The 23,972-nt window shown below is 42.7% G+C and overlaps 1 protein-coding gene across 2 annotated transcripts in view; it reads left to right on the top strand.

The window, feature by feature from the left end:
- Positions 1-23,972, top strand: part of ZNF385D (zinc finger protein 385D) — a 569,376-nt gene that overhangs the window by 459,677 nt on the left and 85,727 nt on the right. For both annotated transcript variants that reach the window (XM_040433353.1, XM_040433352.1), the window contains one exon: positions 1,756-1,989. In XM_040433353.1, the coding sequence (XP_040289287.1) occupies positions 1,756-1,989 (234 nt within the window). The remainder of the gene's footprint in view (positions 1-1,755; positions 1,990-23,972) is intronic.

Genomic DNA, 23,972 nt, shown 5'->3' with positions numbered 1-23,972 from the left:
AAAATACCCTCACAAACATTTATATAGTTTTTGTTTTAGATAGTAGAGTTTTAGTTTAGATTTAGAGCTTATTATTGTGCTGCCTTTAAAAAAACTGAAGAAACATATGGTCATGTAAATGGCTCTTAGAGTTCATATACCCGTATGTAGTAAAATCAAGTTCTGACATGTAAAAAAAAAATTAAAGGTCAAACAGCTATGTACTGATGGGGCATAATCAATACCTGCTGACAGGTGAATAGTTATATTTGTCTCCATAGGAGTAAGGAGATCTGGTATAGTCAAATGTGCAGTACAAATCAGAGAACAAGAAAGTATACAAAAGGTGTACAAAAACAGGAGCACACTGCAGAATGAAGAAAAATACTTAGTCCCTTATTCCATCTATATCCATGTATCGCTTTTAATTCTTTTTGCATTATTTCAAGGCTGGATTTGTCTTTATTTCACAGTGTACTGCTCTACTTCTATAATTTATTGTTATTTCTGTCCACTCTTTTTTGTTAGGCCATAGCACTTAATTTCAAAGTCGTTCATCAAAGTTTGCTGAGAAAGAGAAATTTGCACTTGACATAGAGCAATAAACAAACTATTAAATTAGTCATGCATGCTTAGAATTATTGGTATTAATACCCCACAAAGTTAAAAACATGACCATATCCATATGGACAAAAACATTATACATAAACTATATGTACAGATTTCCAGCCACACCAACAAACAATGCATTATTGCAATATATACAGAATATAAAAGCAAAGTTTCCCCCCACCTCTTTTTTATCCTCAATCTTTGTTCTCCAACCAACTCTTGTGACATTGGCCAAATCATAAAAATCATGTGTGCATAAACCACTATATGGGTTGCCTAAGTTAAATAAAAACTCAAGCAGCCCCTGTAAATGGTCTAAATTAAAGAAGTTATACCACCTTTCTCCCTGCTGATGTTTGTTTTCCTGGCTGCAGAGGTAAAGCTCCATCACTGCTGCAGCTACTGGCCTGAGCAATGACCTCCCATGTGCTACTGAGATCAATGATTGGCTGCATGGTGACCTGTGTGTACGGAATATCACTGCTGCAGCCAGGGGTTGATGATATCAACGTCAAGGAGGACCAGAGTGCTGGAAGTGGCAGGCTAGAAAAGTATAGCTTATTTTCTTATTTTAGCATATTTACAGGGACTGTCCAAGTGTTTAACTCAGAAAACCCCTTTAAAGGGATATTCCCTTCTCATAAAGTCACTAGGATATGCCATAATTTTATAATTTGTGGAGTCTGACCTCTGGGACCCTCACCAATCCTAATAATTCAGCTCTTTGGCCCCTTCATAGTCTTTGCATGCAAAGTCACGCTTGGCCACCTGCAGGGGAAATCGAGAAAGTGAATGAATGGATGGGGCTGGCTTCAGGTCCTGGCATCGGCGGGTGACCAGCAGCATTTGTGTGCATGGAAAAACAGTGAAGGGACCATATGCTTCCATTTGATGTATACTTTTTTAAAAAAGGATATAAAATTACTGCACACCGCATTCTTGTATCCTGAAGAGTCTGGTAAAAAAAACAAAAAAAACAAACAAACATACCTTTTCTTTACAATAGAAAAAACATATACTTTTTTTTTAATATACAATGGAACTCTATGGTGAACGGATGCCACTGTATGGCATTAGTCTGAGGCATCCATTTAACATATATGTTTAGTGCTAAATAATATCATGTTCTATACTTGCAAACATTTTGCTTTTGTTTATTTTCAGAATTTGCCACAGGAATTCCAGCAATATCCACCAGTACAACGTTAGAAATCCGGAAAATCAGTGTTATGACAACAGAGACCACAGCAAAAGTTGACAAGAAAATTACTCTGGTAACCAGCAGCAACATTTGCCCTTCAGGAGAGACTGAAGAAGAAAAAGCTAAAAGACTTCTGTACTGTTCACTATGCAAAGTCGCCGTCAACTCTGCCTCCCAGCTGGAGGCTCACAACAGTGGTAAGAGGCTGCAATTTTCTTGCCGGTGCTTCACATATGCAATTACCATATACTATAGATAGAGGAAGTCAAAGGTACTAAATAGCAAACTGACACTTTAAATTAGTCCATTAGTGCACGTTGCATATGAAGACCTTAGATCATTCCATGTAACTTACTACAAAAAACATTATGTAATAAAATATGTTGTTGTAAAGGATATAAAAATAGAAAGATCCACAGCACTCTTCCATTCAGAAAATGTTGTTGTTTTATTCAATAGACAGCAAGCATTGCGACGTTTCGACGTGTAGTCTTTATCAAGCAGACTACACGTCGAAACATTGCAATATTTGCTGTCTATCGAATAAAACAACAAGATTTACTGAATGAAAGAGTGCTGTGGATCCTTCTTCTAATTTGATACTACTTGGGACCCCCAAGCTTGGATCCTCATCTGCATGCACCTTTTTCCTTTTGGACCTATTTCCAGCTGTCCAATGGAATCTTTTACCCAATAGGTGGGTTTGGAGTGCTGCTTAACTTTTGTTACAGTTCTAAAGGATATAGATACTTGTTGACTATTACCACATTGCCTAACAGTGTGCTAACAATATCTGGCAGCATTGATGGAGAGATTTATTACTTACAAGTGAAGCAGAAATTAACATTTTCATAAGAAAATATACTTGAATCACATAAAAAAATTTTTTTAATTACTTCTAACAGCAATATAAAATTAGGCTCTGTTCAAACTAGCATCTTGATGACTTCCTTAAAGGCATTTTGCTATGATTTATGTGAAAATGAAAATAAGACATCATATCGGACATGACAATCTCTTCCTAATAAAGCTAGAACCAGCCCTGTACCTCACATGGATCCAGAGATCTCCCCGTTCATTACTCCAACTGTTCTGTTATATATTTATTTTTCAGTCTGGGAACTCAGCGATGTGTCCTTGTTGGGGGGGGGGGGGGGTAGATTCCTTTCTACTGTAGCTCTTTTCCTGTAACTGCCACAGCATCTAACAGAAGATAAGTCTGGTGACGGTTGAAGATTTAAGCAGAGCATGTGTGAATAAGAAAAATCAAAGGTGGCACTAAACAGATACATTTTATTGCATAACTCAGTAGCTATACAGAATTTTTAATTACATGCAAACTAGTATTCAGATATAGGTGCTGGTTTGAAAAATGTAGAATATTTTTTTGTGGCAAAACACCTTTAATCAAAGCCATAAACGATATGACAGATTCATTTTACAGTGAAGTAAATAGTACTGAGTGGACCTCATTATCTTTAATTGGGTATATTAGGGCTCTGTTTTTTATTTATTATGCAAAGTATAGCACTGGAGCGCTGTTCTCACTAGTGTTGGGCCCCGAATATTCAAATCTCAAATATTAATCGTGAATATCGGCACTTCGAGAATTTTCAAATATTTTGAATATAGTGATATATATTCGTAATTTCGAATATTCTAGATTTTTTTAATCAGTAACCTCCCTTCTTGCTTGTGGGCCAATGAGAAGGCTGCAATGTCTTTGTCTAAGCTTAGCAACATCCCTAGCAACCAATAGGAAAGTTGCCTACCCCATAGTATATACGAACCTCCCCAGCAGCCATTTTCTACAGTTTTGTAAAGTTCTGAGAGAGACAGCAGTGTCATTGCTGTGCTCTGTGCTTTCCACACTACAATAGATAGTTAGATAGCTTATATATATATATATATATATATATATATAATATAGATAATTAGTGGGAGATAGTCAGTGTAGGTTATATCCTGATATAGTGTAGCTGTTGCAGTGCAGTGTGTTAGATAGTGTGATAGGTTCTGCTGTCCATACATACAGTCGTGGCCAAAAGTTTTGAGAATTACATAAATATTGGAAATTGGAAAAGTTGCTGCTTAAGTTTTTATAACAGCAATTTGCATATACTCCAGAATGTTATGAAGAGTGATCAGATGAATTGCATAGTCATTCTTTGCCATGAAAATTAACTTAATCCCCTAAAAAACTTTCCACTGCATTTCATTGCTGTCATTAATGGACCTGCTGAGATCATTTCAGTAATCGTCTTGTTAACTCAGGTGAGAATGTTGATGAGCACAAGGCTGGAGATCATTATGTCAGGCTGATTGGGTTAAAATGGCAGACTTGACATGTTAAAAGGAGGGTGATGCTTGAAATCATTGTTCTTCCATTGTTAACCATGGTGACCTGCAAAGAAACGCGTGCAGCCATCATTGCGTTGCATAAAAATGGCTTCACAGGCAAGGATATTGTGGCTACTAAGATTGCACCTCAATCAACAATTTATAGGATCATCAAGAACTTCAAGGAAAGAGGTTCAATTCTTGTTAAGAAGGCTTCAGTGTGTCCAAGAAAGTCCAGCAAGCGCCAGGATCGTCTCCTAAAGAGGATTCAGCTGCAGGATCGGAGTGCCACCAGTGCAGCGCTTGCTCAGGAATGGCAACAGGCAGGTGTGAGCGCATCTGCACGCACAGTGAGGCAAAGACTTTTGGAAGATGGCCTGGTGTCAAGAAGGGCACAAAGGAGCCACTTCTCTCCAAAAAAAACATCAGGGACAGATTGATCTTCTGCAGAAAGTATGGTGAATGGACTCCTGAGGACTGGGGCAAAGTCATATTCTCCAATGAAGCCTCTTTCCGATTGTTTGGGGCATCTGGAAAAAGGCTTGTCCGGAGAAGAAAAGGTGAGCGCTACCATCAGTCGTGTGTCATGCCAACAGTAAAGCATCCTGAGACAATTCATGTGGGGGGTTGCTTCTCATCCAAGGGAGTGGGCTCACTCACAATTTTGCCCAAAAACACAGCCATGAATAAAGAATGGTACCAAAACACCCTCCAACAGCAACTTCTTCCAACAACAGTTTGGTGAAGAACAATGCATTTTCCAGCACGATGGAGCACCGTGCCATAAGGCAAAAGTGATAACTAAGTGGCTCGGGGACCAAAACGTTGACATTTTGGGTCTATGGCCTGGAAACTCCCCAGATCTTAATCCCATTGAGAACTTGTGGTCAATCCTCAAGAGGCGGGTGGACAAACAAAAACCCACTAATTCTGACAAACTCCAAGAAGTGATTATGAAAGAATGGGTTGCTATCAGTCAGGAATTGGCCCAGAAGTTGATTGAGAGCATGCCCAGTCGAATTGCAGTGGTCCTGAAAAAGAAGGGCCAACACTGCAAATATTGACTCTTTGCATAAATGTCATGTAATTGTCGATAAAAGCCTTTGAAACGTATGAAGTGTGTGTAATTATATTTCACTACATCACAGAAACAACTGAAACAAAGATCTAAAAGCAGTTTAGCAGCAAACTTTGTGAAAACTAATATTTGTGTCATTCTCAAAACTTTTGGCCACGACTGTACATGCGGACTTTCTAAAATGTGAAATTTCATGTATTGTGCGAAAATATGCGCATCATTAATTGTCGATTAGAGCAATCACGAATATATTGGAGCACTCTATTTGCATATAAAGCCATTTTTAATGTTCTGCAGTGCTAACCATTTTCTCCAGTCTCAGGAAACTTCTAGCAGCTTGGAAAATGTAGTAAAAGTGACCCATGCCTGTATTTCACGAGCATTACGCGAATATTACATTGCTGATTTTTCGCAATCAAGAAAATAATCTCGAATTCGCGAATATATGATGAATATTCGCCCAAATATTTGTCAAATATCGCAAATTGAATATAGCCCCTGCCGCTCATCACTAGTTCTCACCATCAAAAATATTGGAAAGCTTAACGGAAAACCCCAGCATAAACAACCCAACTTTAGTGTGTACAGAGGGGTACATTTACTAAGACCGGTGTTTTAGATGCCCGTCTTAATAAAGCAGTAGGGTGACGGTGGATCCGCCTGAGCTGTCTTCCAAGCTTTCTTACATTCAGACCTTTTTCTACACCTGAAACAGACATAGAAAATAGTGAATGAGAAGGACCTGCCAGCAATGCCCCCTTCCCCACATACACCATGCCCACAATTTTAGACCTGGCATGAGCAGGGCAAAGTCGCAGATAGCGCTATCTGTGCCTGAAATATGCCTAATTTAGGCATATTTCCGCATAGAAAATGACCACAGAGTCTCTGTATATGTTCACAAGTAGAGATTGTAAACCAATCACATTTGACCTAAATTTGGCATAATTTCATGTCAAACTCAACTCTTAATTTTTGGTGATTAATTTTGGGCAGATTTCCTAAAATGTCAGGAAAGATGAAAGTGGATTACATGATCCCAGGTGGTGTATGTGTTAACACATGGGCAGGCAAAAGCAAACTTCTTCAAACCATTTAAAAACTAAATTCTTCAATGCAGTTTGGTTTTAAAGAGGCTGTGTGTTGCCACCAGCAGCCATGTGTTTAGTCATATATGTCACTGTCACTTTAAGAATACTAATGCTGGCTTAGCATTACAGGGCTTGGAATAAGTTGCATATAGTCCTAGGAGACCCCAGAATGTCATCCACAACTTTTATGGGCAATTGGCAATGGCCCAAATCGACCTAATTAAATCAGAATCCAATTTCAAGAAATTAGCTCACCACTATTGACAAATGGCAAATTTTTCTCAGCAATCTGAGATAAATCTGTTAGATGTGAATATACTTTTGCTCTACTCAAACTTGGATAATTTAAATATTTCAGCCATGGGCACAAGAGAATAGCTTTATTCTCCTTGTGTGCCTGTAACATCACTTATATGTAGGTTATAAATTATTAAGCAGGAGGAAAACCAGTCCTGTGTCTCTTCTGGCTCATAGAGCATACTTAAAAAAAAATATATATATTATTCAATATTAACATACATAATTATCAAAGTTCATACAAAACAAAATATCAAAATATAAGCCTAACCCACCCTAAAGAGAGAGAGAGGGAAAAACCCCACAATTATTATGCATTATTAGTCAGCCAGGGATTCCAGAGTTTGAGAAGCAAATCATTTTTCTACTTATTATTAATATTATTATTATTATTATTATTATTATTATTATATATTATCTTCTCCATCGTTATAATGATATACCGCTTTCTTCCACTCCTCCACCGAGAGGGGGGGAGGTCTTTTTTATCTATCTTTTTAAAATAAGGAGTCTTGTTTGAAACAATATTTTACAAAGTATTTTTTTTATCCATACTTTAAATCCTGAAGTGCATCATACCTTCTAATATACAAGCCAATGGGTCTCCTTCTATTTGCACTCCAATAGTATTTTTAATAATAACTGCTATCTCAGACCAATAACGAAACAATTTAGGACATCTCCAGACCAGATGAAACAGACCTGCTTGCTCCCTACCACATATAGGACATCCATCTGTGGGTTTTTATACTCATTTTTTAAGCAATAGAGGAGATCGATACAGACTAGGAATAAAGAAAAATTGAGAAACCCCATGGGAGGCCCTCATTGAGACCATAGATCCATTCTTCAATATTTCCTCCCACTCTTCTTCCGATATCCCACCTATATCCTTTTTCCATTTCTCTTTAGCCACTATAATAATCTGACTTTGTTTGATTTTCAGCAGTAACCTATATCTTCTTGACACACCTCCTTTTACCTTTGTATTATCAAAAAATTGGTTAATATTCTCCATAGGGGACTTTATATTTCAGGGAATCTACTGATGATGAATTAATTGCTTCTCTCAGCTATAAATACCTGAAAAACGGGATCTTTTAACTTACAAATATAATTATCATTATGTTTACTCCCCAATATTCCCGATTCCAATACCTCCTTCATCTTAAGTTGATTATTCTTTGTTGTGGCAGACCTAGGGTCAGTCACGTTAAGGATCGAGCCATGTGTTCCAAGTGAATGACGTAGACGGAGGAAAATTACAGATGTCATCACACAGGTTAAAACTGTGCTATGATCCCAAATTGGGAGTGTCCTAGGCCCTTTATTTAAACCCATTTTAAAGGTGTAACCTCTTAAAGTATTGACATAATTGGATTACAAATATACCAATAATGACCTTCGATTGGTACACAAATAATCTACCAAAGGGTTAAATGCTGAGACCATGCTTTTTTAGCAAGAAATGCACACTAGTTTATTTATCAAGTACTCAGCTAATCTTATCCTAACACACACTTGCTAACTCTTCTTTTGTCTTTAAGTTAAAGCTCATCACCATTTTCTTATGGCGTACACAGAAATTTAAACACAAAGTCTCTTTTTAAAATGGCAGCCTCAGGAAAGCTGGATACTTCTTTAACATTTCCCTCCTCTTGTTTCAATTTCTAAGGGCGCTGAAGAATCTCTTCACATGGTGGATGTTTTCCTCTGAAGGCTCAATTGTATCATTTGTATATCTCTCTTCTAACTACTAACCTGCCTAAGCAAACAAATGACACCTTAGACAGCCCGTATATGACAAAGTATACAGATAAGCTGCATAGACCATGCGATGCAAGCATCGATTCTGGTCTGTCTAGCAGTTGTCATTTTTCCTAAGTATTCATACATTTTATTAAAACCACACAAGGATTACAAACACACACTATTTAAGTGGATGTAGGTGCAGCATTGTTGTCCCATGCATCATTGTCCATAGTTCTGGATACACCTTCATGTACCTCTTCTGCTCCTGTGTTGGAATCTCTAGGAGTCGGTAGGTCAGCCATACTGCTAGTAGCACCAGCAGTAAGCCTAAAAGTTTCTGCGTAGCTGTGGTCCTCGGTTGTGGAATCAGGAAGGTGTGCATCATCTTGGGCATTGCTGTCCCTTGGTTGGACAGTGCTGTCAATCATGGCGTATCCCTTGACCAAAATGGTGCGGCCTGAAAGTGTAGCCACTTGGAGAAGGCCTGGAATCGCCCGGAAGGTCCACTTCTCTCCTCCTCTTTTCACCACCATGAACACTTCATTGATGGGAGGTCTGGGACGGACACTGCCTTCCTGCCAGAGATGCGCCGCCATCCGAACTTCCACTTAGGTCCCGGACCAACTTAATACAGAATAGAAAGTGATAAACGCAGTACCAGTGCCTCCTGGGTGATTCCATCTGGGACCACCACTATAGTGTCTCCATGCTGTTGGGAGTTTGCAGAGCTTGTGTGATCTCTAGGGTCTTAAGTATGTATCCCATTATCTCCCCAGTGAAATGAGTACCTCTGTCTGACTCTATCACCTCTGGAATCCCATATCTGTAGACTACTTCTGACAATATTTTCTTAGCAGTGTTTTTGGCCATAGCCGTAGTTACTGGCCAGCCTGAGAATACATCAATGCCTACAAGGACATACTTAAATGTGCCCACCTTGGGTGCCCACCTATACTCTTTTAACCCCTTCACGCATTGTCACGTACATGTACGTGGGGGAATGTGGTGCCTAACCGCATTCCCACGTGCATGTACGTGATGGGATCGGGCGGGTGCAGAAGCTGTACCCGCCCGATCCACAGCACGAGCCCGGCTGTTACTAATAGCCAGGCCCCTGCTGCATCCGCCGGCAACGATGTATGCAATAATGCCGACAGATTAACCCTTTCACATGCCGCGGTCAGCGCTAACCGCGGAATGTGCGGGCTTTACAGAGGGAGGGGTCTCCCTCTGACTCCATAGGCCCCCTGTGCTGCGCTGGCAGGGGGGCGATCGTTGCCATGGCAGCCCCAATGCCTTACACAGGCATCGGAGCCTACCAGCTTCAGAAGTCCAGGAGATCCAGCCTTACAGTGTAAGACGCTGACAGTTCAATTCAATACAATATAGAATGTATTGTACTGAATTTAAACAGGGATCAAACCCTGAAAACGTGAAGTATCACAGTGGGACAAATGTAAAATGCGAAAAAGTTAAAAAAAAGTGTTTTTTTTATAATAAAAAAATTAAAGTTTCAAGTAAAAAAAAAGCGTCTTTTTCCCAAAATAAAGTAAATAAATAAAGTTAAAAATAGGGAAAATAAGAAAAGTAGACATATTAGGTATTGCCGCTTCCGTATCCAGCGGCTCTATAAAAATATAACATGATCTAACCCCTCAGGTGAACACCGTAAAAAAAAATCGAATAAAAACTGTGCAAAAATTTTTTTTTTTTTATCACCTTACATCACTAAAAGAGCAACACCAAGCGATCTAAAAGGCAAATACTCCCCAGAATAGTACCAATCCAACCATCATCTTATCCCACAAAAAATGAGCCCCTACCTAAGATAATTGCCTAAAAAATAAAAACACTATGGTTCTCAGACTATGGAGACATTAAAACATGTTTTTTTTTTTTTTTTTTTAAATGCTTTTATTGTGTTAAATGTAAAAAAAAAATTGACATATCAGGTATCGCTGTGACCATAACAATCTGCTCTAAAAAAACACCACATGAACTAACCCCTCAGATGAACACCTTAAAAAAAGATAAAATAAAAACTATGTCAAAAAAGCCATTTTTTGTCACCTTACATCGCAAAAAGTGTAATAGCAAGTGATCAAAAAGGTGTATGCCCCCCAGAATAGTACCAATCTAACCGTCACCTCATCCCACAAAAAATTAGCTCCTACCTAGGACAATTGGCCAAAAAATAAAATAAAATATGGCTCTCAGAATATGGAGACACTAAAACATGATTTCTTTTTGTTTCAGAAATGATATTATTGTGTAAAACTTAAATAAATAAAAAAAAGTATACATATTAGGTATTGCCACATCCATATCGAATGGCTCTATAAAAATATCACATGACCTAACCCCTCAGTTGAACACCGTCAAAAAAATAAAAACTGTGCTAAAAAAATATTTTTTGGTCACCTTACATCACTAAAAGTGCAACACCAAGTGATCAAAAAGGTGTACTCCCCCCAAAATAGTACCAATCTAACCGTCACCTCAGTTTGCAAAAAATTAGCTCCTACCTAGGACAAAGCGCCCCAAAAAATAAAAAAAAATATGGCTCTCAGATTATGGAGACACTAAAACATGATTTTTTTGGTTTAAAAAATATTATTGTGTAAAACTTAAATGAAAAAAGTATACATATTAGCTATTGCCACGTCCGTAACGACCTGCTCTATAAAAATATCACTTGACCTAACCCCTCAGGTGAACACCGTCAAAATAATTAAATAAAAATGTTGTTAAGAAAGCAATTTTTTGTCACCTTACATCATAAAAAGTGTAATACCAAGCGATCAAAAAGTCATATGCACCCTAAAATAGTACCAATCAAGCCGTCATCTCATGCTGAAAAATTTAGCCCCTACACATTTGCCCAAAAAATACTATGGCTTTCAGAATATGGAGACACTCTAGAGAGAGTTCAGAGAAGAGCTACTAAACTAGTACATGGATTGCAGGATAAAACTTACCAGGAAAGGTTAAAGGACCTTAATATGTATAGCTTGGAAGAAAGAAGAGACAGAGGGGATATGATAGAAACTTTTAAATACATAAAGGGAATCAACTCGGTAAAGGAAGAGAGCATATTTAAAAGAAGAAAAACTACCACAAGAGGACACCGTTTTAAATTAGAGGGGCAAAGGTTTAAAAGTAATATAAGGAAGTATTACTTTACTGAGAGAGTAGTGGATGCATGGAATAGCCTTCCTGCAGAAGTGGTAGCTGCAAATACAGTGAAGGGGTTTAAGCATGCATGGGATAGGCACAAGGCCATCCTTCATATAAGATAGGGCCGGGGGCTATCCAAAGTATTCAGTATATTGGGCAGACTAGATGGGCCAAATGGTTCTTATCTGCCGACACATTCTATGTTTCTATGTTTCTAAAAAATATATTTTTTCAAATATTCTTTATTATGTGAAACTGAAACAGACAACCCCCAAAAAAGTCATATTTGGTATTGTCGTGTTTGTAACAACCTGCTCTATAAAAAATACCACATGATCTAACCTGTCTGAAGAACATTGTAAATAACAAAAAATAAAAACGGTGCCAAAACAGCAACTTTTTTTTACCTTGCCTCACAAAAAGTGTAATATAGAGCAACCAAAAGTCATATGTACCCTAAAATAGTACCAAAAATACTGCCACCTTATCCCGTAGTTTCCAAAATGGGGTCTTTTTTTGGAGTTTCTACTCTAGAGGTGCATCTAGAGGGGGTCTTCAAATGTGACATCCCAGTGAAATCTGCCTTCCAAAAATGATATGGCATTCCTTTCCTTCTGCACCCTGCCGTGTGCCCGAACAGCTGTTTACGACCACATATGGGGTGTTTCTGTAAACTACAGAACTAGGGCAATAAATATTGAGTTTTGTTTGGCTATTAACCCGTGCTTTATTAAAATCTGCCAAAAAAGTGAAATTCTGAAATTTCATGTACCTTTTTCTTTAATTAGGTGTGGAACACCTAAAGGGTTAACAAAGTTTGTAAAATCAGTTTTGAATACCTTGAGGGGTGTAGTTTCTAAAATGGGGTGATTTATGGGTGGTGTGACAACTACCCGCCAATCCCATCATACTATGCTACAGTTGCAATACAGGTCTCGTCCACTAGAGACTTCTGGAGGCGAATCCACTGTGAGCACAATAGACGTTTAAGATTGGTTGGTGTGCCCATACATGATAAAATCGCGATTGTATGTGCAATCGGTAAAATAAAATGATTGATTTCATGCTTGAAATCAAATTCATTTGCTGCCACCAATCTTCGTATAGAATCGGAGCGAAGAGACCCCGGCTGACTAATCCTAAAGGGAAGAAACCGTTATTTGCAACCTAGCTAAGCAATTAACAATTAATAAAAAATAAGACAATGCGGTAGTACGTCTCTTCTGAGGACAGAGTTCTTAGCATAGACCAGGCAATCAAGTAACAAGGGCAAAACTGGAACGATGAAATTTTTAGTTTTATTCTAAAACTATACAACAACAACAAAATTTATACATTAAAACTGAAAGATAAATATACCTGCCAGTCGAACAGATTAGTTGGATAGAAATAGGTAAGAGGTGGAAGGGAATAGAATGTCTTTAAAGGGCTTCTGTCACCCCACTAAAGTCTTTTTTTTTTTTGGGCTACTTATAATCCCTACTTATATATATCAATACATAATGTTATTAATCATTTTGGTTCAGTAGTTAATTCAAAAAACTGACTTTTATCATATGCAAATTACTTGTCTACCCGCAAGTAGGGAGGCTACTTGCTTGCTGGTAGCAGCTGCATCCTCCTTTCTTAATTGTGAGCAGTGAGCTTTTGAGTGGACACAAAAGTGGGATGGTTACGCTGATAATAGCATTATTGCCGCTCACCAACTGTGTTGATTCCTCAAAGTTTCTTAAAACCTCACAGAGGTCAGACATCCATGCCCACGGAAGCTGAATGGAAAGGCGACGACCATGTTGCAGCTGGTATTCCACTACTGCCCTCTGCCTCTCACAAAGCCTGGCCAACATGTGGAACGTCAAGTTCCAGCATGTGCTCACGTCGCACAACAGTCGGTGATCTGGCAATTGACAGGGAGTGCAGAATTATTAGGCAAGTTGTATTTTTGAGGATTAATTTTATTATTGAACAACAACCATGTTCTCAATGAACCCAAAAAGCTCATTAATATCAAAGCTGAATATTTTTGGAAGTAGTTTTTAGTTTGTTTTTAGTTTTAGCTATTTTAGGGGGATATCTGTGTGTGCAGGTGACTATTACTGTGCATAATTATTAGGCAACTTAACAAAAAACAAATATATACCCATTTCAATTATTTATTTTTACCAGTGAAACCAATATAACATCTCAACATTTACAAATATACATTTCTGACATTCAAAAACAAAACAAAAACAAATCAGTGACCAATATAGCCACCTTTCTTTGCAAGGACACTCAAAAGCCTGCCATCCATGGATTCTGTCAGTGTTTTGATCTGTTCACCATCAACATTGCGTGCAGCAGCAACCACAGCCTCACAGACACTGTTCAGAGAGGTGTACTGTTTTCCCTCCTTGTAAATCTCACATTTGATGATGGACCACAGGTTCTCAATGGGGTTCAGATCAGGTGAACAAGGAGGCCATGTCATTAGATTTTCTTCTTTTATACCCTTTCTTGCCAGCCACGCTGTGGAGTACTTGGACGCATGTGATGGAGCATTGTCCTGCATGAAAATCATGTTTTTCTTGAAGGATGCAGACTTCTTCCTGTACCACTGCTTGAAGAAGGTGTTTTCCAGAAACTGGCAGTAGGACTGGGAGTTGAGCTTGACTCCATCCTCAACCCGAAAAGGCCCCACAAGCTCATCTTTGATGATACCAGCCCAAACCAGTACTCCACCTCCACCTTGCTGGCGTCTGAGTCGGACTGGAGCTCTCTGCCCTTTACCAATCCAGCCACGGGCCCATCCATCTGGCCCATCAAGACTCACTCTCATTTCATCAGTCCATAAAACCTTAGAAAAATCAGTCTTGAGATATTTCTTGTCCCAGTCTTGACGTTTCAGCTTGTGTGTCTTGCTCAGTGGTGGTCGTCTTTCAGCCTTTCTTACCTTGGCCATGTCTCTGAGTATTGCACACCTTGTGCTTTTGGGCACTCCAGTGATGTTGCAGCTCAGAAATATGGCCAAACTGGTGGCAAGTGGCATCTTGGCAGCTGCACGCTTGACTTTTCTCAGTTCATGGGCAGTTATTTTGCGCCTTGGTTTTTCCACACGCTTCTTGCGACCCTGTTGACTATTTTGAATGAAACGCTTGATTGTTCGATGATCACGCTTCAGAAGCTTTGCAATTTTATGAGTGCTGCATCCCTCTGCAAGATATCTCACTATTTTTGACTTTTCTGAGCCTGTCAAGTCCTTCTTTTGACCCATTTTGCCAAAGGAAAGGAAGTTGCCTAATAATTATGCACACCTAATATAGGGTGTTGATGTCATTAGACCACACCCCTTCTCATTACAGAGATGCACATCACATAATATGCTTAATTGATAGTAGGCTTTCGAGCCTATACAGCTTGGAGTAAGACAACATGCATAAAGAGGATGATGTGGTCAAAATACTCCTTTGCCTAATAATTCTGCACGCAGTGTAAATTGCTGCTGCAACGTTGAGAGACCGGCTGAAGCTGTCGGTGACTTGCGAAAATGTGCAAACACGTGGCACACCTTCACCAGTAGCTCAGGCAAATTGAGGTAGGTTTTGAGAAACCGCTGAAACACAAGGTTGAGCACGTGGGCTAGGCATGTATCTGAGCTTGCCGAGCTCCAAAGCCGCCACCAAGTTACAGCCATTATCAGACACAACCATGTCTGGTTCTAGGTTGAGTGGCAAGAACCCCAGCTCAATCTGGTCTCTTATGCCCTGCCACAGCTCTGAGGCAGTGTGCTGTTTGTCCCCTAAGCATATCAGCTTCAGCACGGCCTGTTGCCGCTTCCCCACTGCAGTGCTACACTGCTTCCAGCTACCAACTGATGACTGTCTGGTGCTGCACACGGATATTTCGGAGGTGGAAGTGGAGGAGGAGAAGTGGGGGTTGGAGCCACTAACGTAGGTGCTGGCAGAAACCCTGATTGACGTAGGGCCCGCAATCCCTGGCGTCGGTAGCATCTGTGCCTGGCCTCCACAACGTTCACCCAGTGTGCCTTCAGGGAAATGTAGCGTCCCTGGCCGAATGCACTTGTCCATGTGTCCGTGGTTAAGTGGACCTTCCCAGTAACTGCGTTGGTCAGGGCACGTGTGATGTTATGGGACACATGTTGGTGTAAGGCTGGCACGGCACACCTTGAAAAATAGTGGTGGCTAGGTACTGCTTAACGAGGGAGGGCTGCCAAAAGTGTCCACAAGCCTAAATGGCTAAATTTTCAGGGACAGTAATTTGGAAAATTGCGCTTTTATAGCTATGGCCTGTCAGTGGGTGGCTGGGTATTTGCGCTTGCGTTTAAATGCCTGGGGTAAGGACATTTTGTCACGGATGGGATTTGCAGATAGCTGGAACTTATAAATAAACGACCGACTGGCTTGATCCCAAACTAAGGAGCATATGGCTGAGCCCTCAAAAACCCTAGGATCTCTCCCTGACTTCTATGCAAGGGTCTCAATGGTAGACGATTGCATGCCCACGTATCTAAGACTGTGTGACACCTGAAAACCATATAATAGTGAGGGGACACGACCACCGGCTCCCTGCACTTAATACGGACAGAGTCAGGGTCACCTAGAATCAAGCCAGCAAGGAGACACAATAAAGGAAAAGACTTATCTGAGAGAAAAGCAGCAGCAGCCTCCAGCAGTGAACACAATCCAGGAAGTAGTATAAACCGCCAAATGAGGCAGTATGGGAGGGAATATAAAGGAAGATGATTAGTCTAAATAAGTGACACCTGGCAGAAGGAAAGGAGATGACAAAGTGAAACCAAAACAAAGAACGTCATACAAGAGGTAGAGAAGAACGTCTGTCAGACCTTCTCACAGTACTGGCGGTGACAGTACCCCTCCCTCTACGGGTGGACTCCGGACACTCAGAGCCCACCTTCCCAGGATAAGACCTATGGAAAGCCCTGATGAGACGAGTGGCCTTAATGTCCGCCACTGGGACCCACATCCTCTCCTCAGGACCATAACCCTCCCAATGAACGAGGTACTGAAGAGAACCGCGGAAAATGCGAGATTTCACAATCCTAGAGACATTAAATTCAAGATTACCATCAACAAAAATTGGAGGAGGAGGCAAAGAGGAGGGTACAGTGGGTTGGACAGTTGGTTTTAATAGGGACCTGTGAAAAACAATATGGATCTTCCAAGTCTGAGGAAGATCAAGACGGAAGGCAACGGGATTGATGACGGACAAGATCTTGTAAGGCCCAATAAACTTAGGACCCAACTTCCAGGAGGGAACCTTCAGTTTGATATTTTTTGTAGATAACCACACCAGATCACCCACATTCAGGTCCGGAACAGGCACACGTCTCTTATCCGCCACACGCTTATATCTCTCACTCATCCTCTTCAGATTACCCTGAATCTTTTGCCAAATAAATGACAAAGACGAGGAAAATCTCTCCTCATCAGGTAAACCAGAAGACCCCTCTCCAGAGAATGTCCCAAACTGCAGATGAAACCCATATGCACCAAAAAATGGTGACTTATCAGAGGACTCCTGGCGACGGTTATTTAAAGCAAACTCAGCAAGGGACAAAAAAGAATACCAATCCTCCTGATTCTCCGCCACAAAATAGCTCAGATATGTCTCCAGATTCTAAATGACGCGTTGAGTCTGACCATTCGACTGCGGGTGAAAAGCAGAAGAGAATGACAACCGAACCCCCAAGCAAGAACAGAAGGCCTTCCAGAATCTGGAAACAAATTGCGTGCCCCTATCAGAAACGATGTCTGAAGGAATGCCATGCAATTTAACAATGTGGCGCAAGCGTTTGTTGATCAGCGTCTTAGCATTGGGGAACCCAGGAAAGGGAATGAAATGCGCCATTTTGCTAAAATGGTCCTCTACCACCAGAATCACAGTCTTCCCCGAGGAACGAGGCAGGTCCATAATGAAGTCCATGGACAGATGCGTCCAAGGACGGGAAGGAATGGGTAATGGGAGGAGAGAACCCGATGGCCGTGAATGAGGGACCTTGGCACGTGCGCAGATCTCGCAGGCTACAACAAAACCCTCAACCGTCTTACGAAGAGCCGGCCACCAGAATCTCCAAGCAATGAGATCCACTGTGGCTCTACTCCCCGGGTGCCCAGCAAGGACAGTATCGTGGTGCTCCTTAAAAACCTTGTGTCGTAAAGCGAGAGGCACAAACAACCTCCCAGGAGGACAAAGATCAGGAGCCTCTGCCTGGGCTGCCTGAACCTCTGCCTCCAAATCAGGATAAAGAGCAGAGACGACCACCCCTTCAGCCAAAATGGGACACAGGTCTTCAAAGTTCCTCCCTCCCGGAAAACAACGTGACAGGGCATCCGCCTCCACATTTTTAACCCCAGGGCGGAACGTAACAACAAAATTAAAACCTAGAAAAGAACAAAGACCATCTGGCCTGTCTCGGGTTCAGAGGCTTGGCCGATTCCAAGTAGGCCAGATTCTTATGGTCGGTAAACACTGTAACAGGGTGTCTGTCTCCCTCTAACCAATGGCGCCATTCCTCAAAAGCTAATTTGATGGCCAACAACTCCCTACCTCCCACATCGTAATTTCTCTCTGCAGAGGAGAGTTTCCTTCAGAAAAAGGCACACCGTCGCCATTTGGCAGGACAGGGACCATGAGATAAGACCGCACCCACACCCTCCTCAGAAGCATCCACCTCAACAGTAAAAGGTAGAGAGACATCAGGTTGTACCAAAATGGGAGCGGAAGCAAAACACTCTTTAATACTAGGAAAGGCTTTAAGCGCATCTACCGACCACGAGGAAAAATCCACCCCCTTTTTAGTTATATCATTGAGTGGCTTAACAACAGAGGAATAATTCAAAATGAACTTTCTGTAATAATTAGCAAAACCCAAAAACCGCATCAGCGCCTTCTGATTCTCAGGAAGCTCCCAATCAAGCACAGCGCGGAACCTTCTCAGGGTCCATCCGAAAACCAGTAGCGGAGAGAAGAAAACCAAGAAATTGAATCTCCGGAACCGCAAACACACATTTCTCCAGTTTAGCGTACAATTTATTCTCCTGCAGAATCAGCAAGACCTGACATAAGTGGTCCCGATGTCATGTAGATACACCAGTACAAATTTCCCCATTAAATGATAAAAAATGCTGTTCACAAAATGTTGGAAGATGGCCGGAGCATTCATTAAACAAAAAGGTATACCAAATTCTCGAAATGACCCTCAGGAGTATTGAAGGCCGTCTTCCATTCGTCCCCTTCCCTGACTAGGTTGTATGCCCCTCTTAAACTTAGAAAAAACTTTAGCCCCAACAATCTGGTTAAACAGGTCCGGTATCAGAGGAAGCGGATATGGGTCACGAATCGCGATAAGGTTCAGCTCCCTGAAATCCAGACAAGGTCTTAAAGAAGCATCTTTTTTCTTAACAAAAAAAAAACCAACAGCAACAGGTGACTTCGAGGGTTGGATGTGTCCCTTTCTCAGGCTCTCAGAGATATAAGTACGCATAGCGACTCTTTCAGGTTGGGAGAGATTGTATAATCGTGATTTTGGCAGCTTGGCGCCTGGGAAAAGATTAATAGGGCAGTCGTTCTCCCAGTGAGGGGGCAACTCCTGGACACCACTCTCGGAAAACACATCTAAAAATTCAGAGAGAAAAGATGGCACAGTCTTGGTAGAAACCTCTGAAAGAGACGCCGTGAGTAGAGTTGAGCGGACACCTGGATGTTCGGATTCGACGAGTTCGGCCGAACTTGAAAAATTGTTCGGGTTCGGGACCCGAACTTGACCCGAACTTGACCCCGAACCCGAACCCCTTTAAAGTCAATGGGGACCCGGACTTTTGGGCACTAAAATGGCTCTAAAATAGTCCTGGAAAGGGCTAGAGGGCTGCAAAAGGCATCAAAACGTGCTTAAGAGCATGGCAACTGTTCTGCAAACAAATGTGGATAGGGAAATAACTTAAAATAACATAAAATACAGAAAAATTTAAAATAACAATCTGGATCTAGGAGTAGGAGGTTGAGGAGGCGGTGGATGGGTGGATGTGGCGGTGTAGGTTGACATGGCGGTGTAGGTTGACGTGGCGGTGTAGGTGGAAGTGACGGTGAAGGAGAAATAGGTAGCCAACACTGATTTGTGTTTTTTTTTTTTTTTATTGGAGTATCCCCCAAAATATTGGGACATATAACAAAAAAGAACAAAGAATAAGTGCACTTGACTACAAGAATGGATGGTTGAGGCTGGTATAAATGTCTATTCTGCACAGACAAGGTACGGACAAGTCCTGTGGGATCCATGCCTGGTTCATTTTAATAAACATAAGCTTGTCCACATTGGCTGTGGCCTGTGAAAATGCTCTCTGCCGTGCAAAACACACGTTCACACTATACACTGGCTGCAGGGCAGGTCAGCACCTCCAAAGCTGACAAAGCTTTTCCAAATTTGGCCCATGCTAACCCTGCCTTCTCAGGTGCTGGCGGTGCCCCAGCTGCGTTGGCGACCTCTTCCTCCTCCTCTGCCTTCGCCTTGTGCTTCCACTGTGCCCCCGCTGTCAGGTGGGAATGCCATCAGCAGCGTGCGCTTGTAGTCGTGCATCTTCCGATCAGTAACAAATGTTTTCACTAAATTTAGTTCCCTGTCAGCCAATGCAGAGCAGGGGTTCATTCACGGCAAAAAGGGGTTCATGTCACCCAGCAATAGAACAGAGGATTTTGAGAGATTTAGGCCCCTGTCACCCAGGCACAGCAAGGGTTCATTCATGGCAAAAGGGGGTTCATGTCACCCAGCAATAGAACAGAGAATTTTGAGAGATTTAGGCCCCTGTCACCCAGGCACAGCAGGGTTTATTCACGGGAAATGGGGGTTCATGTCACCCATCAATAGAACAGAGGATTTTGAGAGATTTAGGCCCCTGTCACCCAGGCACAGCAGGGGTTCATTCATGGCAAAAGGGGGTTCTTGTCACCAAGCAATAGGACAGAGGATTTTGAAAGATTTAGGCCCCTGTCACCCAGGCACAGCAGGGGCTCATTCACGGCAAAAGGGAGTTCATGTCACCCAGCAATAGAACAGAAGATTTTGAGAGATTTAGGCCCCTGTCACCCAGGCACAGCAGGGGTTCATTCACGGCAAAAGGGGGATCTTGTCACCCAGCAAAAGAACTGAGGATTTTGAGAGGTTTAGGCCCATGTCACCCAGGCACAGCAGGAATTCATTCACGGCAAAAGTGGGTTCTTGTCAACCAGCAATAGAACAGACGATTTTGAGAGATTTAGGCCCCTGTCACCCAGGCACAGCAGGGGTTCATTCACGGCAAAATGGGGATCTTGTCACCCAGCAAAAGAACAGAGGATTTTGAGAGATTTAGGCCCCTGTCACCCAGGCACAGCAGGGGTTCATTCACGGCAAAATGGCGATCTTGTCACCCAGCAATAGAACAGACGATTTTGAGAGATTTAGGCCCCTGTCACCCAGGGACAGCAGGGGTTTATTCACGGCAAAATGGGGGATCTTGTCACCCAGCAAAAGAACAGAGGATTTTGAGAGATTTAGGCCCATGTCACCCAGGCACAGCAGGGATTCATTCACGGCAAAAGTGGGTTCTTGTCAACCAGCAATAGAACAGACGATTTTGAGAGATTTAGGCCCTTGTCACCCAGGCACAGCAGGGGTTCATTCACGGCAAAATGGGGATCTTGTCACCCAGCAAAAGAACAGAGGATTTTGAGAGATTTAGGCCCATTTCACCCAGGCACAGCAGGGATTCATTCACGGCAAAAGTGGGTTCTTGTCAACCAGCAATAGAACAGACGATTTTGAGAGATTTAGACCCCTGTCACCTAGGCACAATAGGGGTTCATTCACGGCAAAAGGGGGTTCATGTCACCCAGCACTAGAACAGAGGATTTTGAGAGATTTAGGCCCCTGTCACTCAGGCACAGCAGGGGTTCATTCACGGCAAAAGTGGGTTCATGTCACCCAACAATAGAACAGAGGATTTTGAGAGATTTAGGCCCCTGTCACCCAGGCACAGCAGGGGTTTGTATACGCCAAAAATGGTAAAATGTCACCCGACAATTGAAAATAAGAATTTTTTCAATTTAGGGCACTACAATTGGTATTTTTTTGCATTAAAATGGCTCTAAAATAGTCCTTGAAAAGGCTAGGTGGATGTAAAAGGCAGTAAAATGTGCTTAAGAGCATGGCAACTGCTCTACAAACAAATGTGGATTGGGAAATAACTTAAAATGAAATAAAATAACAAAAAATTACAAATTATTAACCTGGATTTCAGAGAAGGAGGTATATATGGAGTCGGAGGTTGAGGAGGCGGTGGAGTCGGAGGTTGAGGAGGCAGTGAATGTTGGGTTTTAGGTGGAGGCAGCAATGGAGGAGGAGGAGGTAGCCAACAATGTTTTTTTTATATTTTTTATTGAGGTAGGTAGCCCCCAAAATATTGGGACAAATAAAAAAAAAAGAAAACAAAGAATCATTGCACTTGACTTGAGTACAAGAATGTATGTTTGATGGTGGTATAAATGTCTATTCTGCACAAGGTACAGACAAGTCTTGTGGGATCCAAGCCTGGTTTATTTTAATGAACGTGAGCTTGTCCACGTTGGCTGTGGACAGGCGGCTGCGTCTGTCTGTAATGACGCCTCCTGCCGTGCTAAATACACGTTCAGAGAGTACACTGGCTGCAGGGCAGGCCAGCACCTCCAAGGCATACAGGGCAAGCTCTGGCCATGTGGACAATTTGGAGACCCAGAAGTTGAATGGGGCAGAACCATCAGTCAGTACGTGTAGGAGTGTGCACAGGTACTGTTCCACCATGTTGTTCAAATGCTGCCTCCTGCTAACACGTTTCATATCAGCAGTTGGGGCCGGTTGTTGCGGCGAGGTGACAAAGCTTTTCCACATGTCGGCCATGCTAACCCTGCCTTCTGAGGTGATGGCGCTGACACAGCTGCATTGGCGACCTCTTCCTCCTCCCCTGCCTTCGCCTTGTGCTTCAACTTGTCCCCCGGCGTCAGTCGGGAATGCTCTCAGGAGCGCGTCTACCAGCGTGCGCCTGTAGTCGCGCATCTTTCGATCACGCTCCAGTGAGGGAATTAAGGACGACACATTGTCTTTGTAACGGGGATCCAGCAGGGTGGCCACCCAGTAGTCAGCACACGTTAAAATGTGGGCAACTCTGCAGTCGTTGCGCAGGCACTGCAGCATGTAGTCGCTCATGTGTGCCAGGCTGCCCAGAGGTAAGGACAAGCTGTCCTCTGTGGGAGGCATATCGTCTGCGTCCTCCGTATCCCACCAGCCACGCACCAGTGATGGGCCCGAGCTGCGTTCGATGCCACCCAGCTGTGAACATGCTTCATCCCCATCCTCATCCTCATCCTCCTCCTCCTCGTCCTCCAGTAGTGGGCCCTGGCTGGCCAAATTTGTACCTGGCCTCTGCTGTTGCAAAAATCATCTTTCTGAGCCACTTCGAAAAGACTGGCCTGAAAGTGTTAGAGATGACCCCTCTTCCTCCTCCTCGTTCTGGGCCACATCCTCTTCCATCATCGCCCTAAGAGTTTTTTCAAGGAGACAGAAGTGGTATTGTAACGCTGATAATGGCATCATCGCCACTGGCCATGTTGGTGGAGTACTCGAAACAGCGCAACAGGGCACACAGGTCTCGCATGGAGGCCCAGTCATTGGTGGTGAAGTTGTGCTGTTCCGCAGTGCAACTCACCCGTGCGTGCTGCAGCTGAAACTCCACTATGGCCTGCTGCTGCTCGCACAGTCTCTCCAGCATGTGCAAGGTGGAGTTCCACCTGGTGGGCATATGAGGCGGTGAGCGGGAAGGCCGAAGTAACGCTGTAGAGCAGACAGCCGAGCGGCGGCAGGATGAGAACGCCGGAAGCGCACACAGAAGGTCCGCACTTTACGCAGCCGCTCAGACATGTCAGGGTAGTTGTGAATGATTTTCTGCACCACCAAATTCAGCACATTCGCCATGCAAGGGATGTGCGTCAAGCCGGCTAGTCCCAGAGCTGCAATGAGATTTGGCCCATTATCGCACACCACCAGGCCGGGCTTGAGGCTCACTGGCAGCAACCACTCGTCGGTCTGTTGTTCTATACCCCGCCACAACTGCTGCGTGGTGTGGGGCCTGTCCCCAAACACATTAGTTTCAGAACGGCCTGCTGACGTTTAGCCCTGGCTGTGCTGAAGTTGGTGGTGAAGGTCTGTCGCTGACCGGATGAGGAGGTGGTAGAAGAGGAGGAGGAAGCCGAGTAGGAAGAGGAGGCAACAGGAGGCAAAGAATGATGCCCTGCGATCCTTGGCGGCGGAAGAACATGTGCCAAACAGCTCCCCACCTGGGGCCCAGCCGCCACTACATTTACCCAGTTTGCAGTTAGAGAGATATAGCGTCCCTGGCCGTGCTTACTGGTCCACGTATCT

Source organism: Bufo bufo, chromosome 5, assembly GCF_905171765.1.
Source record: "Bufo bufo chromosome 5, aBufBuf1.1, whole genome shotgun sequence".
Classification (NCBI taxonomy): Eukaryota; Metazoa; Chordata; class Amphibia; order Anura; family Bufonidae; genus Bufo; species Bufo bufo.
This window is presented reverse-complemented; position numbering and strand designations above follow the sequence as displayed.